The sequence below is a fragment of the Gobius niger genome, assembly GCF_951799975.1.
Source record: "Gobius niger genome assembly, chromosome: 20".
NCBI lineage: Eukaryota > Metazoa > Chordata > Actinopteri > Gobiiformes > Gobiidae > Gobius > Gobius niger.
Genome location: NC_136871.1, coordinates 24,537,902 through 24,565,901, shown reverse-complemented (window position 1 = coordinate 24,565,901; position 28,000 = coordinate 24,537,902). Strand labels below are relative to the sequence as shown.

The window sequence follows — 28,000 nt, the reverse complement described above, 5'->3', positions numbered from 1 at the left end:
CATTTGGAGCGTGTCTTGTATTGCTGGGAATCCAAAATGTTGCGCAGTGTACCTTTAAATAGAGGCATTATCTCGTCAAAACAATACATTCTACCATTTTAGACCCGCATTGCTTTGCTCTTTTTAACATAGCCTACTTTATTTGCAACCAGAAGACGCGTTCAGCGCTTTGTTGCATCAAACCACACCGTTTACAAACACAGAATGCATTTGCAGATAAATCACATGCATGCTCTGGCTTAGGTGAGGTTTTATTTGATCTATATATTTCCTCCATACCACACCTAGACTTCCTCTTTCCCCACAGTTCAGTAAAGTTGAGTCTTGTTGCATCATGGTTACAACAAATAACTATAGCCGCTGTAGCTTCTGTTCAGGGCAAACCCCCACAGGACACGGCGCTTCAGTCAGGGCTCTCTCCTCTGTACTTACACCCATGATGGACATCCTTATGCCAAAGAGAAGAAGTCTGTCCTGTAATAGTTCCTTGTTTCCTCGGGGGGAAGTGTTCAGTTAAAAGCCTGTCCTCTGATATCCCTGTATCTGATAGCAGCATTGCCCTCCGGAGACGAGAGCTGTAATGTAAAAAGGGAAGCGTTAAGATCATCGGCATCCAAGTGAACTGGTCAAGTCTTTCATATTAAGTAGTGCTTTTCGCAACATTTATACTTTCTTTCGCTAAAAAGCCCCGGGTTTGGGACCTCTGTGGCCTAAGGGTGCTCCCAGTGTCAGTCCTGTCCCAAAGGTCTAAGACTGCCAGGAAACCGAACTCTCCCCCTTTTCTGCTGCCCTCTATTATGTACATGCAGGCTATGGAAGGATGACTGACGGTAAAGCAAACAGAGCTGGACGGACATGGCAAGTTTCAAAAAAGTTCATTTTGTCTATTGTCGCCAGCCCCCTTTTAATGTAAGATCTGTAGCTCGTGGGTGGGCTGATATTTAACACCACACGACATGGGAAATCATCTCTTTTTATGGCTCTGATGCGGCGCTGTACGCTCTGAAGTGTGTGTGTGTGTGTGCTCGGAATAGCAACGACGTCTCTCTGAGGAAAGCTAAAGCAACCCGGACATTTCCCCTTCATGTCATCAGCCGCAAAACCTCTTCATTCATTAAAAACGGCCTCTCCTCTTGCATTCCTCTAATCTACACTATCATGCACTATCTACATGACGGACTTCCCTGAGTTTTAGCCATTTAAAAAACGGGTTTATTTCACTGATTCATACAAAGTAATACTGAATATTCGGCCCGTCTCCTCAAAAGTTCAAAATACAGGGGATAGAAATGATCAAATACTGTTCAAAGTTGGACCAAGTTTGACCAATCGGCCCAATGTTGCGCTCTCAACTTCCTGTTTTCTCTGAAGCCTGAAAAAGACCCATGTCTGGATAAAGTCATGGTACATAATTTTGATAATATATGTGTTGGTTTTGGAGGACGTAGTGAAATGAGTGAAATTACAACATGAAAAAGGCAGGCACCATATTTGATCATACGCCACATTCACTTAAAGGGACTATACAGAGTTTAAAAATGTTAAAATTGAGTATTTTTCTCCCCCTACATGTTCCAGCCATGTCCTAAGGTGTAGAACAAACCCAGACCTATTCACCACAACTGCCTCTAAAACCCTGCACTGTCACACTAGAACTGGTTACATATTTGGACATGCCCGTTGCACCTATTATTCATACTTACAATATTTTTGTATATGTTTTTATGTTGCCGTTGGTTACTACTAGTCCATTTTTTTAGGCAAACAATATTGGAAAAACTCTTGCCTATGACAGGTGTGATCATTCCAACATCAATATCACAAAACACAACATTTCCTGAATACCAGCACCCCCGAGACCTGAAAGATTTGTATATTTTATATATTTTATATGATATATATCATACACCTAAATATGGCAACTTCGCTCACATTGATTATCTGATGAGGGCAGCACGGTAGTGCAGCGGTTAGCGCCTCCGCTTCACAGCTAGAAGGTCCCGGGTTCAATTCCCACCAGGACGGGGCCTTTCTGTGTGGAGTTTGCATGTTCTCCCCGTGTCTGCGTAGGTTTCCTCCGGGTACTCCGGTTTCCTCTACCACTAAAAACATGTGCAATAGGTGAATCCTCCAGCCAGGCGATTCTGACCATCAGCCTGGCTCCACATCATGGAGATGGGTCCCCGGGCGCGGCACTGCCGTCGACCACTGCTCCTTACGGGTCGCCCCAGCGGCATCGAAGGATGGGTTAAATGCAGAGGACAAATTATCCTACGGGGACAAACAAACATTTAAACATTTAATTTTTTTGAAAAATGTTAAAACAGAACTAAACTTGTGTTATGTCCCCCAAAACACAAATTATTTATTTCAAAATATTTCAATGAGTGCCCTGTAAAGGGTTAAAAACCACAATGATCTACTATTTAAAGGAGGGGTGTCCAAAGGGGTGTCCCGCATACTGAAGCATACACAGGGTGAAGGGCCATAGATCGGTGGTTAGTGCCGCAAACCCACACCTTTATTTCTGCTCAAAACCTTCATGCCAGCTCTCTCACAGTAAAAGGTTATCGTTTGGTTAGAAAAGGACTATCTCTGATGATGTGTCCCGATTCAGCAAGAAGGCAGAGGGACACCAAAAATTGGTCTGAGGGCCGCATTTGGCCCCCGGGCCGCACTTTGGACACCCCTGATTTAAAGGAACAGGCCACCGTGGGAGAGGCCAAATGCTAACAACATCTTTGGTCGTTTTGCGTGACTGAGGGCACACACAAACTCGTTTAGAAGACACAGGGCAACACAGGAGGAAACACTCCAGTGCACTTACATTATTGTTTTAAATCTGCAAAATGAAAAATGTTTCCTCTCACGGCACACATCTCAAAAGTGCTACATTTGTCTGTCCTGATGATACATTTTTATCGTTTTTAAATGTGTAAAGCATCAAATGTACCAAAGCAATAACAAAAAAAATGCGTTACATTGTGGCTCCATATCGACTTCCCCATTTTGATCCTGTCTCGAGTTGCTGTTGTAACTGTCATTACTCGCACTTCTCTTTGAAACTGTCGCATCAAAGGTGAGCTGGGGTGAAGGTAAACTTTTGCTACCCTCCTTCGTCCTTCTCCAGTTACCCGTGACGCAATATCACACGCTTCAGAAGCTTTGACCTCTTCAGACTTGACTTTTCTCCTGAGCGTCAACCAGGCGGAGACGCTGTACAGGCGCGCCCTCTAGTGTTCACATGCATTTGTACTTATTTTTAACACATTTTACATGCAAAGCTAAGTTTATTATTATAAGTTTATTGTTTCTTTTTTGACTTCCAGAACTTTATACAGCAAACTCATCACTGTAGATAAAGATGTGCGCCAGTGTCATTTTTTTTTTTTTTTTTTGCTTAGAAAATCCAATACCATCAAGCTCATATTTTGCCCCTGAATAGGCCTATAACGTGATATCACATTTGGCCGGCACCATATAATAGAGCGATAGGCTTTAGGGGTAAAGGTTTTGTAGCGTCCTTCTTGGCTTTCTGGAAGTGTCCTTGGGCAAGACACTTAACCCAACCTGACCTGAAGTGACATGCTGAGTAATCCTGGGGCTGGAAACCCTTTTTTTTTTTTTTTTTTAAAGCAAGAGAAAAGTCAAGTATTTTCAGCTATCTGCTAAATTGTAAGATTAATAAAGGTACACACTCCTGGAAAACATAGCAACTTTATTTTACATATAAGGCACAAATCGACTGGTTTCAAGTCCCCGAGAGCAATGCTTTATCTGTTATTGTACTTCATAGTTGTTTGAAATGAAAACCTGAGATGTACCAGGAAACGTGATTGATATATTTTGGTAATGATTTACAAAAAGGGCTGGGGGAAAAAAACACATTTCCCCATTATCACTGTTTAGTTCCTATTCCATGTAATTAATGCTGCAAAGCACCTTAAGAGATGGTGTATGTGTTGCCATAGAAACACAATTCCTGTGTCAGGCGAGAGTTAGGAAAAGGGGCTACATGTTTCATAGAGTCTAAAGATATTTAAGTAACAACATCCATCGCTATTTGTGCTTATAAATTATCATCACATGATAAGGAATGCTTTGTAAATGTGTTATCATTGTTGTATGAAGTATTTACCTTTTCTCTACAATTGACAACAATTTGTAACTACGGCAACAAAAGAGAAAAGCCCCATGATTTACTGTGTGTGTCGTAATAGAATGTGCACTGTAGCTTGACATCCACTGTTCAGACTGAAGTGTGAACTCTGATGCAAGCTTTTGTAAGGCACAATCATGTGAAACACATTTTGTAACTGAGAAACCTATTGAGTAGTTTGCACATCAATTGAAAACATAGAAACAAAACAAGGGAGAATTCCACTTCCAAACACGATCAACCTTATTGCACAATGTGTTTGCTCAGTAGATCCATTGTGGGTCGACAAATTCAAACAGGGGTGTGCGCTGTTTCAATGTGAGTCTTTTGAAGCAGCACGTCAGGGCCTGCCTGCTCAGCACCTTCAGCTGTTTCCACATATTACCGCCTATTCACACTGATACAGACCGGCGCTGACAGGCTGAGCTGCTGCCATGGGCTCACTGCAGTGTCAGAGGTAATACATATACTGATGTCTCACAATCACATCCGTGACCTGCCTCTTTTCATTCAGCTAAAACTGCTGTATTATCTTCTGATTGATGACTGAAGTTCAGTGCGTGGTAAGTTGATCCGACAATATCTACTGTACAATTTCATGATGTCAAAAAAAAAAAGTGTGCTTTGTTAGCCTGGCCAGCCACTCCATCTCTCTTTTGGAAATGTCCACATGCATGGCCCTGTGGAGAGGGAAAATGACAATGCATGATACTGTTCGCCATCTTCAACAACTCTCCGGCCGCATCGATTCACTGGACATTGCTGTGCATTATCCTGATTGACTGAGAATGCCTGTTTTCCACGTAGTAAATGGAAGTCGGTACTATTCCCCGCCTTTGATGCTTAAAGCAGTACTAAGTAACTCTTCCCCCTAGAGGCCATAAGCGCAACTGCAGGTGTAGTAGCAAGTTACGATTTTTTAACTTTTTTATTGTCTTGGAGAGTAAATACTACGCTGACAGGAAAGGCGAAGAGAGAGAGGGTTACTGTGCATCCAATTATACAATGGAAATATTTTTTTTTCACTCAAACTTGGCTGTAAATACTGTTTAAAGTGACGTTTGCCCGCAGTTAGCTTTGCCCGTTAGCATGTTAGCTTCTTCTTCGTGATTCCATTAGTGTGTATTGGTGGCTCCAGACCGGTGGCAGTCAAGTTGCAAACATGGTTTTCTGGCCAGAGACACCAGGGGGAGACGAAAGACCCTCCAATCATCCCATAAACACTTGTATCACCCCCACAGGGACTACGAAAAGGATTTAGTAAGGTAAACACGTTACTTAGTACTGCTTTAAAGGAGCTGTCCTTGATTTTTGAAATTTTCTGTATTGGAATAAATTTTGTTTTGTCCTTTAGTATATGGTAAAAGCAGACATTTATCCAAAAAGCCTTTTAAACAGTCATAAAATGTCAGGCAAGAAGGCGTTTTTTTTTACGGTGAAGTGACAGTTTTCCTCCCAGAAAGTTGTGAAGCCTGGTTTAAACTCAGTCCCTGCGATGAATTTTGATGTTGTAAACGCATTAGGAAAGTTTGAAATGAGTTTAGACCAGAAAATAGCAATTAGAAATTTGAGTGACCCTGTTTCTTTGTAAAATCAGGTATATTTCCTTTAATCCATTTATCATTGGAGGTTGAGGGGATGATACAAAGTTACAGACACTGTACAGAAAGGCAAAAAAACTTGACTGGCTTGACTCTGACAACTTTGGAGAAGATTAGACCGTCTTTGTCCAACATCAAGAAAGGCATCTTGGTATGAAATTGCCCGAGGGTCAAAATCTAAAACATCTCTGAAGTTTAAATCATGTCCATGGCATGATGAGGCACAACACTTTTCAACAACCCAAAACACTTCATACCCCACTGTAGTGTTTTTTCCACTGAGCAGATGAGATGAACATTCACGCTGAGATTGAGGGGAAGCACTAACACGGCGAGCACGCACACGACCCCTATCATTACGTCCGCCCCGGGGCAGGGAAACACCCGACCATTTCCACTTTGAGGCCCTTCTGATTGTCTTTCCTCTGTTAATGTCAAAGGGATAACTTTCTCGCTCATGTTATCGTTTTTTTCCGGCTTTGCGCACGCAGCGGAGACTTTCACGTCCCTTCTGGCAAACACTTGGACCTTGCAGCAGTTTTGAAACGACACAGCGTCGACGTCCGAGCTATTGGGTTGCAATATGGACGTTTTTCTGCATAAAAGGCAAACGCTTAGGACAACGGCGGAGGCAATAAAAAATGAGGCCACAACCCAACACGGGTGCAGAAACCTCATCATGGGGCTGTAAATGTTGGGCAAACAGGTTAATAGAGAGTCAGTGGAGTACAAACACGCAGCCGTCCAGACCTCCTCTAGTTTCCATCTCCACCGGATATTAAGAGTCCCGATTGTCCACAGAGACAAGCAACAGAGGTATGCAATGACATGGTGTCCCGAAAATGGCTTCTGCTCTGTTTCGTCCGCACTTTTGGTCGCGTCGATCGGATTGGTCGTTTGGGGGTCGTGGGCAGCTTGCTGTTGTTGAAGCTGAATGAACGTGTCTACGATAACAGCCGGCAAAGTGAGGAGGAAGACAGAGGCGTACGTGTGGGAGATGAAGATCAGGGACCGTAGAGCTATGGCGTCGCCAGTAGAGGGCGCCTCGATCTGCCAGCGATCCAAGATCAGCAAGACACTGAGGAAAACTGTGGGAAAAAAAGGTGATATTTAGTCGAGTCCAGAGAGTGTATGATTAAGAACAAACTAGTGGCTTGCTACTTCCTGTAACCGTAAGGAAATGGTGGCTGGCTCCAGAAGTGACTTTCCACAGAAACGTTTTTATCGATCACAGTGTTGTCATTCTGATCGCCATGTGTTTTTTGTATTTTTGCCCTATTCTAAATGATGGAGCTGGCTCTAAAACGCTGTCTGACTGCTAGCATGAACGAGCTTCAGCTAGCCCATGCAGAACGCTGTGGGAGAAGCATCACTCCCTCAGTCCATTCTTGTTTTACAGTCTGTGCTGTGGTTCAACTGAGGATGATATAAATGCGTGTGTCCTAAAAAGAGTCCATTTTGTTGCATCCAGCGCTAGATAATGTGCGGCCCCTAAGTGTCGAAAACTGCCAGTAAGTACGAGTCAAGTCAAAGTCAGTATAAGAAAGAGAGAAACATGGATAATCCTATGATAACTTATGTCATGCCTTTCAATATCGTTGCAGTTCTGAGCAATTATTGTATTTTACTGCCCAGTTACACAACAGTAATGTAATATCCGTGAGTAAATACTAGCCACGGAGCCTCTCATACATTGAAGTTTTGATGGCGCATCCCTGTGTTAAAGAAGAAGCTATGAGGTGCACTTCATGGAGCTTCTCACACACACACAATTAAAGTGAGTCAGTTTTTGTCAGCATTTTCCATCCGTCTCATCACAGTGAGATGGTCGAGCCCTCCTCTCACCTGCCAAAAGGACGTCGGTGAAGACCAGCAGGCAGCAGCAGCAGAAGCTCACGGGGCTGTAGACGGACACCGAGCGCAGGAAGGGCAGAGAACAGGCCGCTTTACACACGCTCAGCATCATGGCTTCCTCCAACACGCCCTCCATGACTTTCGCCGCAGCACCAGAGGCACATGGAGACAAGCCGAAAAACTGGTTCAGCTATGGGCTCGGGGCCCTCAAGGCACGGCAGCAGCTCAGGAATCTGTAAAAACAAAGGCGAAAGTGATTTGACTCTAAACTCTTATTGTCTCAAGTCTGGTCTTGTTTTGCAGGAGAGAGTTACAAGATGTGCTGCTGTCAATAACACAACCTGACGCAATTATGTATTTACATTTCATTTGACTAGCAAAACCAAAAGGTACATCCAACTTTTATGCAGAAAATCTGTATATGGGTCAAATATTAACACAGTATGCAAGTAAAAGGGTTGGAGGAGAAGGTTCGCTACTTTTTCTTTACCAATGTTGCAACATTTCTAATTGCGTGTGCAGGATTCCACAGCTGCAAAGCCAAGTAACTCTGCCTTCTTAACCTCTCAACTTATTGCACAATAAACAACCGCGTCCACTATGTCTACAACTGAGCTATGTGCAATAATGTAATATACTTTAACTTAAAATTCCTCTCTAGTTCAATAATATCTGCAAGCCAAGTTTACAAATCAATATGTTTTGTTGACACTACGGCTGGACCCTGAACTGGTCCAAGCGGAGCAAATCTCCACTGTCAACATGACTACGCAAACTCTAGACTTATACATTAAAATCAATTACATATGATACATTATAAACATGTCCAGATCACTCCTGTTTGAGAGAAAGCTTAAAGGGACTATACAGAGTTTAAAAATGGTAAAATGATCTCATTTCCTCCCCCAAAATGTTCCAACAATGTCGTAAGGTGTAGAATGAGCCCAGACCTGTTCACCACAACTGCCTCTAAAATCCTGCACTTTCTCTCAAAAAGGTGTCACTTCGGTCCGAATTGCCTTCATGCATGCGCTTAATATAGAAGCTGCAGTTACACGTATGACCTGAGGTGGCAGTAGTGAGTATTAAATGGTTAGCTTGCATCTAGCCCCTTTAAGTATGAACAGCCAAACTAATACAAGAATCATAAAGGTTTCAGAGATAGACAAGAGAAAAAACAATTAGAAAGTGAGAAATAACAAAGCAATTTAAAAGAGACACGGGGTAAGTAAGTAAGATCGAGAGGCATGAACTCAGTCATTGTGTCAGTCTGACCATTCAAGTCTGGCAATCTTGACTGTGCGGCGTTGATAAGTAAGTCAAAGCATAAGGCGCCATAGAGCCAAGGCTCGCTCTCAGAGATGCAAATCGCACACAGACACAGAGTCTTCTGATTTGACTACCTGTACCAACTAATACCCATGCTAATGACAAGAGAAGGGAAGTACTATTACATTACTAGTACATTATATTTGATGTATTTCATGAAATAGAACAAGTTTGTTCGACACAGTGAGAAGGTCAAAGTTTGGGGATTGATTGCAGTAGCATAAACATGACAGCTCAGTCTCAGCCTGTTTTGTTGTTTTTGACGAAGTTATGCTCTGGTCGTCTACTTACACTGAGCATTTTTTCTTTGGGCTTTATCCAATAACTGATAATAATACTGATACTAATAATAATACTTTCTATGCAAGGCACTATATAAATACACCATTTACCATTTTCTGCACTGAATGTCATTACAGACAATCATCAAACAGAAACTGTGGTGAAAGCAGAATTTGAGAATTTCCACCACCATAAGATGGCAGCCAAAGCCAATGCATTATATTCTTGGCAATAAAGTTAGATTTTTGTTTTCTTTTAGTCTTGAATAGCAATTAATGACAAAGGGATTAAGCTGAGCAATGGTTTATGAGAAATAATTACAAAACCCTAAATAATTCTGTATTTATTGGCCACATACTCCACAGTACTACTTAATCAAAATCATTAAGAAACAGTTATGGTGCTTCCTTACCTGTGCTATAGGTTGTGTCTCCAGAGCAGCATGTCAACACACTGCCTCAGATGTTTCAGCCGCTTTTCTCTGAGCTCCTGTTAATGCTCCACCCCCGGTCCCACCTCCTCCCCCCTCCGCTGTCCTGACTACAGTGCACCTGGCCCGAGAGAGGTGGCGGGCAAGCAGGGAGTGGCTGTGTGTGTGTGTGTGTGTGTTTGAGCAAGCAACAACAAAAACCAGTCGAACCGCAAACATTGTCCCCGGGCCGAGATGCAGTCTGCAGGGGAGAGGGCACGCGCTGTTTGAGGGATGAAAAAACAACCCAAATGCAGGAATAAGGTGAAAAAGTACAGGTGGAAAAGAGACTAGAATGAAACACTTCCTATACTTATCAACAGAGGTGGGTAGAGTAGTCAAAAAGTAGTGTTACTTTGAAATAATTTGACTCAAGGACAAGTAAAAAGTAATGAACAATTACTCATGTAAAACAGAAAAAAAAAGTACCCAAAATAATTCTAAAGAACAAGGTGCACAAGACAAACTTCATAGATCAAAATGAAGCATTTGTCACTTCAATATTCACTCACAGTGGAAAAAGTAACTCAAGTAAGAGTACGATACTTCAGTATGATTTTATTTTCCCCTTTTCACCAAATCAAATGGAACCTGTGGCGTCCTTGCTGTGAAAGTGCTCGCCGCTCAGCTACCGTGACATGAGGTAGGACTACTTATTCATGTATTATGTTATGCTCTCATGAAGAATGGGCTGTTTTTATTCAGATAAGCATAATAAAAAGAACAAACTGCCCTGTCATGTAGGTGGACAGATAGCCTCCAATTGATTAACTCTTTGTGGCAACGTGACACAGAAAATGCTATAGGGCTGGGGATTCTCGAGGTATTTCAGAGCTAATGTTATGAGAACTCTTACTGGTCAACATTTTGCTGTGGTGATGCATTTCACAGTCATAGCACTTCAAAAAACGCCAAATGGCATTTGGTTTACAACTTTTGGGCACATTACCTTGTTATCTTTTTTAAAAGTTTAAAAATAGCCTCCTTTGCTAAGTATTGTATTATGTATTGTATTGCAATCAAAGCAGAATGTCCCAGCCCTAATTGCCCAAAGGAACGATGACTTTTGTTGATAATTGTTATACATTACTAGTATAGACCTATAGATGCTGAATTTTGATGGTTAAATCACCACAGTCAAAATAAATGTGTTCTAATCTACACCGAGAGGTGCGGCTGATTTTGCATGGGACAGATATGACTCCTCTGTGGGGGAGCAGCAGCTCTACTCTGAGCTCCAAGCGGATGACCTTTTCTCAAAGAGTGCACTCGGCCACCGGCTGAGAAAATACATTTGCAGTAACTTTAGAGATTCTGCCCTTGTGTTGATAACAAAGACTTTATGAGCACAAGCGAGAGAAGGAACAGACTGTCCTGTAACATTTACAAACCGGTAAAGCATTAACATCACCACAGACACCGGACAAACGTCTTTCAATCTCTCAACAGGACGAAGGAAAATGAAAAAAATGATAAGTCTTATGGGATTTCTAATATCATGTGATTTCATGATTTCTAATATCATATATAGTAAAGGCTTTTGTTTCTTTGCATTTGTTATTTCCGCCGACTGTGATTTGAATATGCTAAAGATTGTATTGAATATGCTAAAGATAGTTTCCTTATAGTTTCACTTCCTTATTGGACACCGACAGGAAGTGACACAGAAGAAGATAAACATTTTTTAACTGCTGCTGTGCAACCATATTAAGTCAATGACATTTTTTCATTTAAATGACTGCTTAATTATGCAACTGATGAACTAGAAACTGTTGTTATCCTTCTAAATAAGTCATTTTCAGGCTACAAACCCCAAAATCACTCTCAACACTCACAACTCGGGACCCCATCATTTAAGGAGCAAAACATTTTAAATCTGGATAATAATGTTAGCTTCGATACTGCATTTTGATATTTGGCTTACAGGAATAGGCCACCGTTTTTACATACTGAGATATGTTCTTACCTTAGCTTTGACGAGTTCTTTAGGACCTGTCTGATCTTCCCCCGTGCCTTCAGTCACGTAAACACAGCGCAGACGGCGTTAGCATTTAGCCTCTCCCTCTCTCCTCTATAGCTCCAAAACAGGTCAAGATAGAAGCTACCAAGCTCTTCCACGTTTTCCCTATTTAAATATGGTTACGTGAAGTGTTCCACTACAAAGTATAATTACACAAAATTAAACAATGTGGATTTTCTAAGCGGATAAAAGTATAAACTATATTGTAAGGCGTAATAATACCAGGAGTAGTTCAAATCCGCGCAGTAATCTTCACTTTACTGCGCAGTAATCTTCACTTACTGTGCGGATGCCAAACTACTCCTGGTATTATTACGCCTTACAATATAGTTCCCCCTTTTATCCCTTTTAGCTAAATGCTAACGCCGTCTGCGCTGTGTTTACGTGACTGAAGGCACGGGTGAAGACCAGTAAGAAGGTAAGAAGGTAAGAACATATCTCAGTATGTAAAAACGGTGGCCTATTCCTTTTTAATTCCGCTAAAATATGCGGTGCCATAAATACATCAAATTCAAAGTCAGAAATTTAAAAAATATTGCAAAATCAGCTTGCACTTAAGTGTCCCGCGACCCCTCAGGGGGCCCCGTCCCCCACTTTGGGAGGCACTGCTGTAGACGATTATACTATCAACCTTGCTGTCACTGAGAATGTGGGATTTTGATGACAGCTGGGAAGGTCTGCAAAGAAACAAAAGTGCAACTACACACAGAGGGTATTATCTCCAGATCCTTTTCCTCAAAGCCTATTAGACACACAGATTTGATGAGGCGTTAGAAAGTGAGAAAGATCATCCGTGCACAATGACATGTGCAATGGCATTGCTTGATTATATTCATTTGCACTTTAATTTAATTTGACAAAGGTTTTATGTCGGGGCCATGGAGATGCAAAGGTAGAAGGAACATGCTGAGCACCTTAAGGATTTTTTAGTTGTTTTTGACACAATAACATTTAATTTTTATTTTATTTTTTCTACATCAGTGACCAAATAATTTAGAATAAATCGTCAGAATATTTTATGCTAAAATACACAATCCATGCGTCACTTTGAGAGTTGTTCTTATGCGTGGCCACAGCGCCCTCTCCCGGTGAAATTACAGCACTACATATCTCTTCAGCTGAAAGGATGAGGTCCCGCTCACTCTCATTCACATTATGACCCAATAATAGATATTACTTGCCTAATTAATTGGTGGAGAAAAGTTGACATCTTTGTTGGTGTAACTCGGCTGCAAAAGGCTTGTTTGAGAGTTAGGCTACATATGTGTGGTAATAACAGGGCAATAAGTGATCGTTTCTGTAAGATAACAACAAATTAAGAAGTTTGTCTTGATGCCAAAATGTGTGCATCCATTCAAAACAAGAAAACAAAATAATGATTATTAAAAATGACTAAATGCAATAGGATATCGCCCATAGATCAGGGGCGGACTGGCCATATGTCCATTCTGGAAGAGCACAGAAGGGCCACTGGCTCTAAAAAAAAATTTGATGAAAAAAGTAGAAAAAATGGACGAAAAAGTGATAAGAATTTGACAAAAAAAATGTGAATAATTTGACGAAAAAGTGACAAAAAATTTACAAAAAATGACAAACATTTGACAAAAAAGTGAGAAAAATTGGATGAAAAATTGAGAAAAAATTTACGAAAAAGTGATAAGAATTTGACAAAAAAATGTGAATAATTTGACGAAAAAGTGACCAAAAATTGACAAAAAAAATGACAAAAATGGACAAAAATTTGACAAAAAAGTGAGAAAAATTGGACGAAAAATTGAGAAAAATGGACGAAAAAGTGATAAGAATTTGACAAAAAATGTGAATAATCTGACGAAAAAGTGACCAAAAATTTACAAAAAAATGACAAAAATGGACAAAAATTTGACAAAAAAGTGAGAAAAATTGGACGAAAAATTGAGAAAAATGGACGAAAAAGTGATAAGAATTTGCCAAAAAAATGTGAATAATTTGACGAAAAAGTGACCAAAAATTTACAAAAAAATGACAAAAATGGACAAAAATTTGACAAAAAAGTGAGAAAAATTTGACGAAAAATGTAGAAAAAAATGGACGAAAAAGTGATAAGAATTTGACAAAAAAATGTGAATAATTTGACGAAAAAGTGACAAAAAATTTACAAAAATTTACAAAAATTTGACAAAAAAGTGAGAAAAATTTGACGAAAAATGTAGAAAAAATGGACGAAAAAGTGATAAGAATTTGACAAAAAAATGTGAATAATTTGACGAAAAAGTGACCAAAAATGGACAAAAAAATGACAAAAATGGACAAAAATTTGACAAAAAAGTGAGAAAAATTGAGAAAAATGGACGAAAAAGTGATAAGAATTTGACAAAAAGTGTGAATAATTTGACAAAAAAGTCACGAAAATTTGGCAAGAATGAGACGACTGCCCAACAAAACAAAAAAAGTGAGAAAAAAAAATCTGACATGAGGAAAAAGATCCATTTAGTTTTGTAGGTCTTTCAAATGAGGCGTTACACTGGCCTACAGGATTTGGGTAAAGCTGAACTGGAGAAAATGCTCTCGGTTCAGGCGGGAGTTAAGAGGTTAATAAACAGGATTTATGCACAGAAAAAGTATTTTGGGGGTAAATGTTGTCCCTCGGCGCCCCCAAACTAAAACATCTTCCCACGGCTCTGCACAAACACAAACAGCCTCTTACTTCAGGTTAAGGTTTCTTCAACAATATAATAATAATATTGAAGAAAAAAAAATGGCATCTCACAATAAATATCTATTACTCGAGCCCCCAGAATCCTCCTCTATTAAACATGATTGCCGGATCCATAACGCCGCAGTACGCGCAGCACAAACACCACTGTTCCTCCTCTGCACAGGCACAAGAAGCGGCGCGAGAACAATCGGGACTCGCCTAGAAATGGGTTAAAATGTGTCTGGTCGCCTGCAGCACCCAGAAGTGAACAGCAGGCGACCCGGAAGACTTGGAGGAGTCCGACCCGATCCAGCCCCAAACGGGACTCCCATCCATTGTCCCCCAAAAAAAGAAAAAAGAAAAAAAAAAAACACCACAACCTTTTCTCGGACTGGTTCAGGTAAGGCTTTGCGCTCTTGCCCGTTATGGCACCGTTACTACGCAACTGTTCTCTTTACGAGCATGCGTTTTCCAAAATGTGACCATCCTAGTCCTTGCTAAACGAGTGATTTTGTGCGTTTTCTGCAGCGTAAAGACAAAAAAATATGGATGTTTTTTTTTTTTTTTTCCTTCCTTCCTGTAAAACAAACGAAGCAGGCTGTGAGTGCGCGGTGCCCGACGAGAAGATGCGATTTTTGGGGAGGGGGGGTTGGATACTGCGACGACAGCGCTTTCGAGCTAGCGCGGATAGCTTGTAGGAAGTGTCTGCTTTTTTTTCTAACCCCGAACCGGGCTATTCAAACCTGCAAATCAAAGTAAACAATCGGCCGCGGTGGTGGCGTTACGCAAATATGGCACGGGTGTCGTTTTTACGCGGAACCGGAGGGGGGAAATGGCACGGGCTTGAATTTGGGCTCTGCAAAACATGGCGTCCACAGCTTATAGAAATAAGACTAGGCTGCCATTTTTGTTTTCCTTTTGTCTGAATTTTTTAATAAACTGTCTGTCTGGGATTGTGGGAGAGGCGGCGCAGAGGGCAGCCGCACTGCACAGCCACGACTGAGCTGTGCAGGTACCAGGAGATGGGTGCGAGAAGTAGCCTGCGTTTCCTTAACACTGGTGGATGAATTTGAAGGATTTTGACTACATTTCAACAATAACAGTGTGTTAGTGTGGTAATCATCCTACTGGTGACTGTGAAATAGCTAAACAATGGTTAGGATTTAGGCCACTTTTCCCAGATGAGAGCCAAAATGACAATAAGGATGTGGAAAGATAGAAAATAACCTTTGAAATAGTGAAGTCAGTTACTAAGGTGTCCTGCATCTGAAGCTCTTATTATTGATGTTCCTTCCTTTTCTTTTAAAAATGTCCGGCACCGTAATGGGCTTATTTAGTTGAGCAAAGGTAGAGTCACTTTCATTGCCCTCATCTTGTGGAATAACCTGCTAAATAGGACAATGGAGAAAAGGTTTGGGTTTGGGCTACAATCTACGTTATCTGGCGTTGATTCTTGATTGTTATAGATTGGGGAACACCGGAACGCTTCCAGACAGCGCAAAGTTAGACATAGCAATCGTTAAGCCATTTAGTTTGTCAATAATGGCACCAAATCTAAAGCTTACCTTGTTGAACTATGTGTGCTGACCAAAATCAATGCCATTAATCTGTAATAACTTTCAGTCAAGTTTCCAATGCTTTTCAAATAGCTGCTTGCAGTATATATGGGGCTGTTTTATATTTGTTTTGTTTCTGTTTGTAGCTTTTAATTCTAGATCACATTTAATAACAAATACTGCACTGTTAAACTAGGAACAAGTTTTAGTTTTAGGAAGGAAAAAAAAGAGCCGACGTCTAAGTACAGTCAGCCTCCAGCAGATTTTCTCTTGATGCTTTAGCCCTCCAGGAAGTGAAGCCATCCCCCCCCCCCTGGCTGCTTTAGAGAAATATTTTGGGGGGGTGCGCGCTGTGAGCCTGTACCCCTGGACGTATCACTTTTGTTTCTCTTGGCTCTCGCACGTGGACCGGGCCATGCCTCTGCTAAAGCAAACAGACTTAGGAATGGCGGAGCGTGCCAAAGAACGCAATCGAAAAAAATGCCTCAGAAATAAGTTGTGGGGAAGCCTAAGAAAAGAGACGGAGCGGCCTGCGTTTGCAAAGTTACACGGAATAAAGCAGCATGTGACCTGACATTGCAAAGTTGCGTGAAATAAAGCAACCAGAATGAACCGAATTACTTTTTGAAGGTTGTTACTGTGGGCTCCACCACTTACAGGAACAGGCCACCGTTTTTCCATACAGAGATGTGTTCTTACCTGAGCTTAGACGAGTTGATACGTACCTGTCTGGTCTTTGTGCCCGTGGAAGAGCTTGGTAGCTTCCGACTTCACCCCTGTTTGGAGCTATATGTTGGTAGAGGCCAAATGTCTAGTGTCGTCTAAGCTCAGGTAAGAACATATCTCAGTGTGCAAAAACGGTGGCCTGTTCCTTTAATCACATGTGAATCAAAATTTTTGTTTTGGTCACTATTAACATCATGAAACCTGTGGTTATTAACATCTGCAAATAACAAACTATTACGTCTCCACTGGATGATGTCGTGAAGACCTCCAAAACATGATTTACAATGCATGTGACTAGTTTAGCAGTTTATATGTTCAATGTTTGGGCGCCTGGTCATGTTCAAAATGTCCACTGTGAGCTCATGACAAATTCTCGAATTGAATACCGTTGATAAATCTATTTGCAAGCATCATGCTAAAGATACTGTCACAATTAACTATGTTTTACGATAATGTGAAGCCGTGAATAGAACCACTTGGATTTCAAACATCTCTCAGGCTTCAGTGTTGAAATAATAAAGTGTAACATTAAGGCGAGACACTGCAGGTGAATAGGGAAAACATTTAAATTTACAGATATTAATTTGAAGCTTTTGCTGTAGATCAGTGGCATAAATGTGAAACAACAACAAATACATTGCAAGTTTTCTGTCATTTTATCTTTTCTTATAAGAACAAGGTGTTTTATGCCTAAAAATGCCCCAAATTTCCCATCTTTTCGGCGACGAAATCTGAATAATGGATAGAGCTACATTCAAATTTATGGTTTCATTTTATTGATAAATGAGTTGCCAAGACTTTCTCAGAGGGGATTTTGGATTTCTTGTTTAGTTTTAAAATAAGCTGTTTTTTAGTGAAACATTTTGTAAAAATTAAATTTTTGCCTTATATTTTGACATTCAAAATTCAATAAATGGGGCTTAACGGATTAAATAATAAAAAATCCCTCTGAAAAAAATCTTCCAAATATTGTCCAGTCCAAGGCTGGAAAATGTGAAGTCTTTAGGTCCGACTGACGTGGACATAGTGGCGCCACAATGACAGAAAAATGTGTTTTGAGAAAAAGGCCCTTGAAATTGCATTCTCCCATATAAGTCTATGGGGGAACATTGAATCAGCGCAATATTTAAACATGTTATTGTGAAGATTAGGCATATTTTCTGTTTCCGGGTGAAAGCTTATATGTTCAGAGACCAATTTGGCCCAAAACCTGAAAACTGAAAAAAAATTAGTTTTGCCTGTAGTGTCTCCCCTTAAAAGAAAAAAAAGTTGTGAAATTAAGCAGACACATCACAGAAATTGGAAAAACGTGCATGATCCCAAAAAAAACAGTGGAACAAAAAAGGCAAAAAGATCCGCACAGCTTGTATGCCTCCAATCACTCTTTTATTGTTGCTGGCATCAGATCAGCCCCTCATCAGACATGAAGCAAGAGGATGATTGAAAATTCACGCTTCAATTTGACTTCTATTACCATGCTGCAACAATGCCATCCTCGTCTAATGTCTAAATAGAGTTACTACAATAACAACAGGGGAATCAAGTAACAGAAATACCATATGTCAACATGCATGTATCTTTTTACCTTAATAGTTGGGAATCACTAACCTGTTTCTTTTGCTTAGTCCATATCCAACCAATGCTCTCAGGGTCTGCACTTGTCCATATTGTCACCGCTTGAGGCCCCTTTGTCACAAAATGCACACATCCATAGATTGAGATCACCTCTGTTTCTTCTGATAGTCGCCGGAGCGTTTTCTGGCTCACCCTCCACATGTTGCAAGCGTCCTAAATATCCCTTTTTGCACAGTGGGAAACCGACACAGAAAGTCTTTGAATATAGTTTGTCACAAGACCGGGAAAACTTCTCCGATTTTATGACATCAGCGAGTCAGCTGTTCTTTAGCCTCGCACGGATTTCTGACCGCCACTTTCACTGCTAACAAAACGTCTACACATGGATTTATAGGCATTGATGATGACTAAAAGACACCATGATACATACTGACCTGTAGGGCGATTACTATGTCGACTTATCACTCAACAAATAACATATACACCATACAGTTTTGGGCTCGATGTTTATGGTCTGTGCATTTAGCAGCATTGCCTCCTATTTTTTCTTTGTAAAACTTTGATTTCTAACTGAAGCAAATTGCCTTACGTTATATTTCCTGTTTATCGCAGCTTATGTGGTGTTGTAGGATTTGATTATTCACTTTTAGAACAAAGGTCATTTGTCATTGATAGTTTCTAGTATCGTTAGAGTCAATAATATTGTTTATCGTGATACTTTCCTGCCTCGATACATCGAACTTCAAATTCGTTATGGTGACAGGCCCAGTGACTTGTTTTCTAGTGTTCTAAAACTCAAGCTTAATCATGTAAAATGTCAATGTGAAAACTGTGGCTTCTTTCGGCCTAATGAAACATTCTTAATGCGTGTGGAAACTGGAAATAGGATTGTGCTTCTCATAAATGAAAATATTAGTATTGAAATATTTGTTTTTCTAGGATGGCTGAACCTCGCTTCAACAGTCCGTACTTCTGGCCCCCGCCTCCTGCTGTTCATGGACAGGTGAGGCCGAGTTTTTGAATGTGTGTAGTGTCAAGTGGAATCCAACAGGGGGAGCCATCTTACTAAGTTGTACTGCACATTTTGTTTTAAATGTGGTAGGGTTTCTTACTTACTTTACTTCACAAAATTTCTCAATGAATGCTTCACTACGTTTTAGAGCAGTTATCTGTGCTTCCAACCCTTTGAACTGATGAACTTTCTATATATGAAAAGAAATTAAGTCATGGGAATATTACTGTTTCTTATGATAAGTTCCAAAAGAGGGGGCGGGCATTTGATAAAGCATGTCATTTCAAGCAGTAAGTCACAAACCACTATTTAATACAGCAGGGCAAGACTTGGTAAAGTGATGAATGTGATATGGCCAGTTCTTGTGTCACAAACGCTGTTCTCTTGTGTCAGCTGGATAACCTAGTCTTGATTAATAAAATCAAGGAACAGCTGATGGCAGAGAAGACGCGGTCCGCTCACCTGCCTCCTGTCTCAGATGCGTCCCAGCCGTCTCTCCTGACTGCGCCCGCTCAGGTCGAAGGTCACGGGACGTCCAAGAGCCAGACGCTGCCCCCGGTCCTGTCTAGCCACGGCCCGGCCCAGCCAGACATGGCACTGCACACCCGCACCACAGCCAGCTCAGTCACAGGTACTGCACACGGGTCTAGAGAGCTGAAAAGACAGAAAGGGAATTCATGCCAGCAGAGTATTACTCATGTAGCCAGACTTACTATTGGAGCATATATTTTAGTTTTGCCCTCACTTTATTTTACACTACCTTGATACATTGTACCAACTAAATTTAGTACTGTAATTTAGTTATGTGCTCTGTAACAATCTGTAATAACTTGTACCTATGTAGAACGTACACAATGGAATAACTTGTACTAGTACTTTGTACATAATGTAATAGGACACAAGACCCTTAAGGTTTGGGCTTATAATGTTAGGGTTTGAGTTATGTCTTATTACATTATGTACCTACAAACTACAAATACATATTATTCCATTGTGTATGTAACCCATAGGCAGGGGCGTCGGACTGGGGGGGTAAAGGGTACTGAGTACCCAGGGCCCAGAGCAGGGTAGGGGCCCTCAAAAATGTTGCAAAAAGCGTTCTGTATTGTACATTCTATAGTTTCCTCATAATTGATGCTATAAGAACTGAACACAACGGGGCTAAAATACAATGGTTGCTACACAGAATTTTGCACAAACAACAATGATGGATAATATCTCAGGGCCCTGACACCCCTTTAAAAATGTGCCGAATGGTTCAGCCCACACACCGGCGTTCAGCACCGTGTGCTTCAACTCTGCAGTGACTTGAGTTGGATTCTGTGATGTAATGACACAGCTATGAGGAAAGACAGATCTTAGTCTTGCCTCGCTCTAATGTGCTTTTATTTAACACTAGCCTGTTCTAGCGGAGCTTAGAGGAAACTTTCTTGTCATAAATGACACTTAAACATGAGGTGAGGTGAGTCCTGCCTCTGCCTGCGCTGAGAAGTGGATGGTGCAGGTGCAGAGTCAGAGACAGAGCTCCTTCTCTCCTCGTTTTAACCTCTAAAGTTTATCTTTCCTCATATTTATTATAATTGAGCCATCAGGCCAATACAGTGACAAAAGCCACAGGTCGCGCACGGCATTTTCGCCGAATTAATTATGCTAATCACTTCCAGCCGAAATTAACACCTTTTTGAGTGACTCAAAAAAGGACTGTAGAGGCAGTTGTGGTAAATAGGTCTGGGCTCATTCTGCACATTAGGACCTGTCTGGAACATGTAGGGGGAGGAAAATACTTAGTTTTAACATTTTCCATTTTGCACTTTGTAAGTAATGAAACCCAACCCAAGCTACATGTAATAGTTGAGTTTAGGCAAAGCTGTTTGCATTATCTGTTTCACAGGAAGTCACTGAAGTGAGCCTGTGAACTTATTGCCTGACTAACACCAGACTTCTGTGTGCGCTCGAATCATTTCAAACTGCACAGCAGCCTGGGGACCATGGCCGACATTTTCGCATGGATTTGGGAACCAATCACAGAGCGAGGAGGGACGGCAAGACAATGATGAGCTATTCGATATACGGAAGCTTGTAGTTTATTTACGGATAAAGAAAATAAAAGTTTATTTACGGATCAAACATGACAGCAGCAGACACAACGCTATTTTTCAATCAAGCTTTAGACCGTGTTCTAAATAGTTTAGCTCGAAAGTTTACAGCGGGTACGTCATACATCATCGGATACGATGATATGATTGGCTGTGGCCTCGTGCAGACGCATGATAGACATTCGTAGCGCCCAATGAACGGCTATGGACGATCGTAAACCACACCTCTCCTACGAGAAAATGAATTGGTGGTCCCCAGCCTAAATATCACTTGTGATTTTAGTTTGCCGTGAGCTTTGCCTTAAACACTGATTTTGGCTTGTACTGCTTTATGCAGAACACAGACTTGTTACATGTGACCTATTCGATTATAAACTGTGGAACTCACTGATAAATATTAAATATGAGGAAAATCCAAGCACCCAAAATTAGGTTTCCTCCGAGTAGTCCAGTTTCCCCTACCACCAAAAACATGTGCAACAGGTTCCCCTCTGGGGCCAGGACTCCCCTGAAAAAGAGAATCTTAATGTCAGTGAGACTTTCCTGGTTAAATAAATGGCAAATAAAATTAAATAATGGTATTTTCCTACTTTCTCAAACTTTCTAAAACATAGTATTGTCTTGTACATTGTTCCCCTGCATCTTGCCCTGGACACTCTTGAAAAAGAGATTTTTAATCTCAATGAGTTTTTTTCCTGGATAAATAAAGTGAAAATGCTTCACCGTTACTTAAATTGAATGAATTATATGTATCATATAGAAATTCAAACAATAAATTGTTTGTAAATAATTCATTCATTCATTCTTTACTTATAACAGGCAGATATTTGGTCCATATAGATTTAAAAGAAAACGGCAAAAGACATTGACAAAAAAAAAGAGACAATTAGTCCATAGACTGCAGAGAGGAGAATATCAAAACTGAAAAATACAATATTTATATAATGGAAATAGCCATAACCCATAACAGAAGCTTAGTTACCCCCAGTCATACAATTGCATGAATGAAGTTAAAAGAAAAGAAAGCCTATTGTTTTCAGAACTTATTCTACAGTACTACAACATTTATACAATAAACTGTGCAATGTTTTGTTGGCCTTCTCTAAACTCTGTGGGCTTGTTTCCTGGAAAGTGTGAGTGCATCTCACATTTCAAACCGACCAAGTGTATTGATTTGTGCTTCCTTCATTAAACATCCTGATCATACAAAAGGCTTTGTTTGTCGCACTCTTGTATCCGTTTGCGTAAAAGTAGATCGGCAAATACTGCACATTAGAAGAACATGTGTTTAAAAAATGATCCACTGTCAGTTCAGAGGGAGGAGAGAAGGAAATGAGTTTGTAGCTTTGTGGAGCAGGTGAGTTTTAAAACTAATTGTAATCTGTTAATGCGGTGTGTATTTTCAATTCTTTGATTTCAGTCTTTCAAACCACTGGCCAGTTCTGCTACTGCTGCTACGACTGGACAAGTCAAATATTTGCAAATCTTAACAAGACTTTTTAATACTGCACTGCACCTGTGTTTACATGTTCTGTCCAATTTACTAAGCATATTTTGTATTGTTGCTTTTTAATTAAAAACGATAACACACATGATATTTACATTTTCTGAGAAAAACTATCTGAAACATAAATTGTTTTTTTTTTATTTTGTTTGATTTTCCAGGGCGTATTCTTGGTGATGTGAATTTAAACCTGGATGATAAATCAGCCATAAAAGCCAGAGGATTATGGGAGGACTGGCATTTGAGACAACTCATAGATCACCCCTCACGGACCAATCACGTGTCAGGTAATTTTGTGATCCGCGCTGCTACATCCTGGTTAACGGCCATGGTTTTCTTGAGTCTCTACTGGTCTAGATCTAATAGTCCCTCTTCTATTCCAATCAACCTTTCAGTCAAATCAATCCCATTAACTGGGTAAGCTCTTTGCTCACTGTTACCTGGATCTCAGCTCCCTTAGGCAAACAAAGCGATATAAGATCTGAAACATCTAGATGAATACATTTGCATAGTTTTACATTGTATTGGCTTATTTGTTTGGGACAACTTGGATAATTTGCATCGGTTGTCCCGCACTCTCATACATTCTGGCCTATGGTACAGTATAAGTGGTAAAGGAAACCGCAGCACCCGACGGAAACTTACGCAGACACAATATGCAAACTCCACACAGACAGGCCCTGTGCAGGTGGGAATCGAACCCAGAACCTTCTTTCTTCTTCTTAGAAAATGAAGTGTTTATTGTGTCTGTTTACTCTCTCATCACATGATCATCACTTAACTTGATCTGAAAACCGCCTGCCATGTTTGTCTTTGCCCGCTAATGATCCATGTGTGCTTTCCGCAGGTGTGGCACTGGCATCTCGGACAGGCAACCTTAACACCTCTGATATCATCAGTCCGACCACGCCCCCCTCCAGCGCCCACGGCCGCTTGGGCGGGGCTCCAGGGGCCCACCTCATCTCCGGACTGGCCCCGACTCACTGCATGGAGCCCGGGAAGAATCACCCCGGGGGGCTGGTGGGACTGCTGGGCCCCCCTCCCAAAGTGGAGAGGGGGCATAAGAGGATCAAGGCAGAGAATGGGTCTGTGTTCGTAGTGCCCTATCCCATACTGGCTTCAGGCAACGATCAGGCCTGTGTCACCATCACTGCCAAAGAGGGGAGAACCTACAGGTGAGAAACCAAAATCACACTAGGTCAAAAGGGAGTGTTCACATTTAGAGAACATTTCAAAGCCCTTTTCTTCTAATAAATCCATGCTTAATTTCTAGTTTGCACAGATACAGTACGTTTGTAGCTTTAATTTATATACAGGATATTTTTGGTCCTGCATCTGTTTGTCAAAAGCTGTCACTCAAGCGATGCCTTTCTTCTCTCCATTTTAAGCCCTTCAATCTGATTATTTAATTATATTATTTGATTACATTTTTTTTCTCTTTTAATTATTTTATTTTGTAGCAGCATTCAGACCCTATACAACAACTCCACCTGTTCTACAAAGCAAAGTAGCATGGTGCACGATCATTTGAGCTCCTTGAGTCCCACTAGAGTCACAGCTCCATCTCTCATGGTTTTGTTTTCACGGGTGTTTTCATTCTTGTTGAGTCCCGGGGGAGCTTAGCAGCTAATAGTTTCCTCAATGCTAATCTCTGACCTGAACTGAAGGATTTAGACCAATCTTTTTGACAGTAGACTCCTATTTCAAAACGAGGGGAGACAACCAGAGTTCCTCACAATAAAAACGTGATTTTAGAAATGAGTAAAAGTAACCGAAATGTCAAATAAACTCTAGAGTCGTGGCCAACAAAGTCTGGTAACCCCCAGCATTCGACCATGAGCTCCACCTGCCTTTTGTATAATTTATTTTTATTTTTTTATAATGTGAAAATGTTATTCTATTTGGCAAGCAGTTTTTGTCCTTGTCTTTTTTTTTTTTACATTACAGATACATTTCCCCCCCATAATTTAATGTAAGTTATGAAATGTTATTGTGAAACATCATTGCAGCGGTGTCTCCAAAGTATTTTCAAAGCTCAAATAGACTGTAGTGTGGGACATTCATTTTCCCTTTGAGGAGCAAAGGGATCGCACTTCTCATACTTCCACCACATCGAAATCATCCAACTGATTGATCTTTGTGGTCACAGATGCAAAGTGTGCCCCATGACCTACATCTCAAAGTCAGACATGCAGCTTCACTCGAAGACGCACACGGAGGCCAAACCGCACAAGTGTCCGCACTGCTCCAAAACCTTCGCCAACGCCTCGTACCTGGCCCAGCACCTGCGCATCCACCTGGGCGTGAAACCCTACCGATGCTCCTACTGCGAGAAGTGCTTCCGCCAGCTGTCCCACTTGCAGCAGCACACCAGGTCTGCAAAATAGAGCCAAAATTACCAGATGTATGTGTGTATAAATGTATGGTGTGCATAAGTATTGGCCCCACTATAACTTTTCTGCATTTTGCCTCACTTTGGACCATAAATATAAATATATTTAACTTTAATGTTATGTGAAAGACACACACTAAGTGACACACAATCGTGAAGTGAAATGAAATTTATACATGATTTTGAATTTTTTTTATAAATAGAGAATACTTGTGTGGCCCCCCCTTTCCTTTTAGTGTAAACAATTGCCTTCAGAAGTCGCCTGATGACTTTTAGGAATGATCAAATGTTGACCCAATGACTAAATAGAGTTTACCTGTGTGTAATGTAATGTCAGTTCAAATACAGCGGCTCTGTGATGGTCTCAGAGGGCTGTTCAGAGACTATTGGGGAGCAGAAGCATCATGAAGTCCAAGAACACACCAGACAGGGATTAAGTTATATATATATCAGCTTGCCGATATTAGGATATTTTCAATATCGGATATTGGCCAAAATTGGCCAATAAAAAGACCAATATCTTTGGGACCAAAAGTGATAGAGACATCTCGTTTTCAGCATCGGAAAGAGCCCAGTGCTTTAAATTGAGCTCAACCACAACTTCCTAGGCCTCAGTGAAGTGGAGAAACATCCACTTGCTGTTTTTTATTTTGGAATCTACTGATTTTTGTCTTTCAAACAAGCTCCCTCTGAAGTACCTACTAAGCATGAATATTTAGCGCCCCCTGTTGTCACAGTTCAACACTGACACATTTAGAAGCTAGATGTACAGGATTTTAGACCATTAGACGTTTCTAAAATTTTGCCAAAAATATCAATAAGGAAGTGGACAGTAAACAAAATCTAGGCTATGCCATCTAAATTTACTTTATTTGTATTATTTTTTTTTTACTAGTGATCTGGTAGGGGTATGTGTGTGTGGTTCTTTATGGTCTGAAAGTCAGTGTTAGAGAGAGCTCAGTCCTTCAATCTGGTTTAGCTCCGTGGCTTGGCCTTGAATGAAAGTGTTAACGGCGTAGGAGAGATAAGAGGTCCAGCTGCTTCAAACGTCCTCTCTCAGGAGGAAGAGCATTATTCCAGTAATAGTTCATCAATTTAGAATGAATTAGCTTTTTTCTTTGGTCTCAGGATTAGTTCAGTTCAGAGCAGGTAATTCCCTTCACAGTTCATCCCTTTTCCTCCCAAGATATTGTCCATCTATTGTCCGTCTCCACAGCGAGCTGCCAGGTCGCACATAACAGTCCATTGTTGTTATGCGTTACTGATCGGTGTAATTCCATCACTCGGTCACTCCCTGCTCCAAAGTGCTTGTTAACTTCAGTCGACAGCAGCGGAGTCTCAATGCAAGCTGATGTCATTCCAAATTTCTGATAAAAAAATCCGGTCAGGGAAGACGACCTCCTCCGTGGTCTCACTTTGTGAAAAAAAACGTATCAATTGCGCTGAGATTCCAGTTAATCAATTCCATAGTTTATCTGCTTGGGAGGACGGCGAGCAGGTGGGCCAAGAGTGATTTCTATTCCCTTGTATTGAGTGCACACTATTCTTTTATTTCCTCTAAAAATACAACCAAATGTTGTGTTGTTTGTTTCTGTTTAGGATCCATACAGGAGACAGGCCATACAAGTGTATCCATCCGGGCTGTGGGAAAGCCTTCACTCAGCTCTCCAATCTTCAGGTGAAACCTTCGTAGTCCCGCGCCTTGAAAAGCAGTTCAGGCAATAACCTGAAAGTCTAATGGTTTCTTTTGTTTGGGTTGTGCTTTGCAGTCGCACCAGAGACAGCACAACAAAGACAAGCCCTTCAAATGTTCAAACTGTTACCGTGCCTACTCCGACTCCGCCTCCCTGCAAATACATCTGTCAGCCCATGCCATCAAGAATGCCAAGGCCTACTGCTGCAGCATGTGCGGCCGGGCTTACACTTCAGTAAGACTTTACATTTTAATAAGTGAAACTGAGATGAGTTACTGCTTTTGCCCCTTCACTCTGCAGGATTGTGTCGCTAATACTGTACATAAAGTCTGAATATCTCTGCTTTTCTTTTGGATAAAGAATTCAATCAAATATATATCCTTTTGAAATCGCAGTCCTTTTTCCACCAGTCTGCCCTGATAAAACTCATGCAACACATGTGCAGAAACCCCAGCCCAGCCTTATTCAGAAACCAAGCATCCATCCTTGGATAAACTTGAGCAAAAACACAAGACACTCACTCAAATCAAAGCATGGCAAATTTTCATTGTTCTCTCTCTTTTTCCCCCCACAGGAGACGTATCTTATGAAGCACATGACGAAGCACACGATGGTTGAGCATATAGTTTCTCACCATCACCACTCCCCAGTTCACAGGACAGATTCTCCCGCCATCCCTATACGCATCGCGCTGATCTGAGACAGCCACTTGCATCTGGACTAGGGCAGCACAATATAGAAGTCATTATTAACACTAAAAAAATGATAATTATTATAGCAATTTTAATCAGAGGATTGGTGCCATTTGATGTAAACAATAAATCAAAAAGGTTAAAGGTCATTTTGGTTTATTAGGCAATGTTCTGGAAATTATATTGTGTGAGAAATCTTACGAAACAAGACGAATCATGACACTGTTTGGGAAGCACATTGATTAGCGCTTGTGCTTCACAGCAAGAAAGTCCCGGGTTCCATTCCCACCTGGACGGGCCTTTCTGTGTGGAGTTTGCATGTTCTCCCTGTGTCTGCATAGGTTTCTTCCAGGTACGCCGGT

General features: G+C 41.0%; 2 protein-coding genes across 2 annotated transcripts; one reads left to right on the top strand and one right to left on the bottom strand.

Annotated features, from left to right (window-relative positions):
• Positions 1–509: 509 nt before the first annotated feature.
• On the bottom strand, positions 510–7,878 carry LOC306979640 (uncharacterized protein; the record flags this gene model as incomplete). Its single annotated transcript, XM_079578673.1, has 3 exons — positions 7,606–7,878; positions 6,121–6,848; positions 510–575 (listed from the first exon to the last, which is right to left on the bottom strand). Exons 1-3 carry the CDS (start codon positions 7,748–7,750, stop codon positions 510–512), a joined length of 939 nt encoding a protein of 312 aa, XP_079434799.1. The 5' UTR covers positions 7,751–7,878.
• Positions 7,879–14,558: 6,680 nt separating this feature from the next.
• Positions 14,559–27,812, top strand: znf362a (zinc finger protein 362a). The gene is made up of 9 exons (XM_079579528.1): positions 14,559–14,791; positions 19,188–19,251; positions 19,654–19,891; positions 23,022–23,147; positions 23,708–24,035; positions 25,010–25,234; positions 26,852–26,930; positions 27,022–27,180; positions 27,521–27,812. The coding sequence occupies exons 2-9, from the start codon at positions 19,189–19,191 to the stop codon at positions 27,644–27,646; spliced, it is 1,344 nt and encodes a 447-aa protein (XP_079435654.1). The 5' UTR covers positions 14,559–14,791; position 19,188; the 3' UTR covers positions 27,647–27,812.
• Positions 27,813–28,000: the final 188 nt, after the last annotated feature.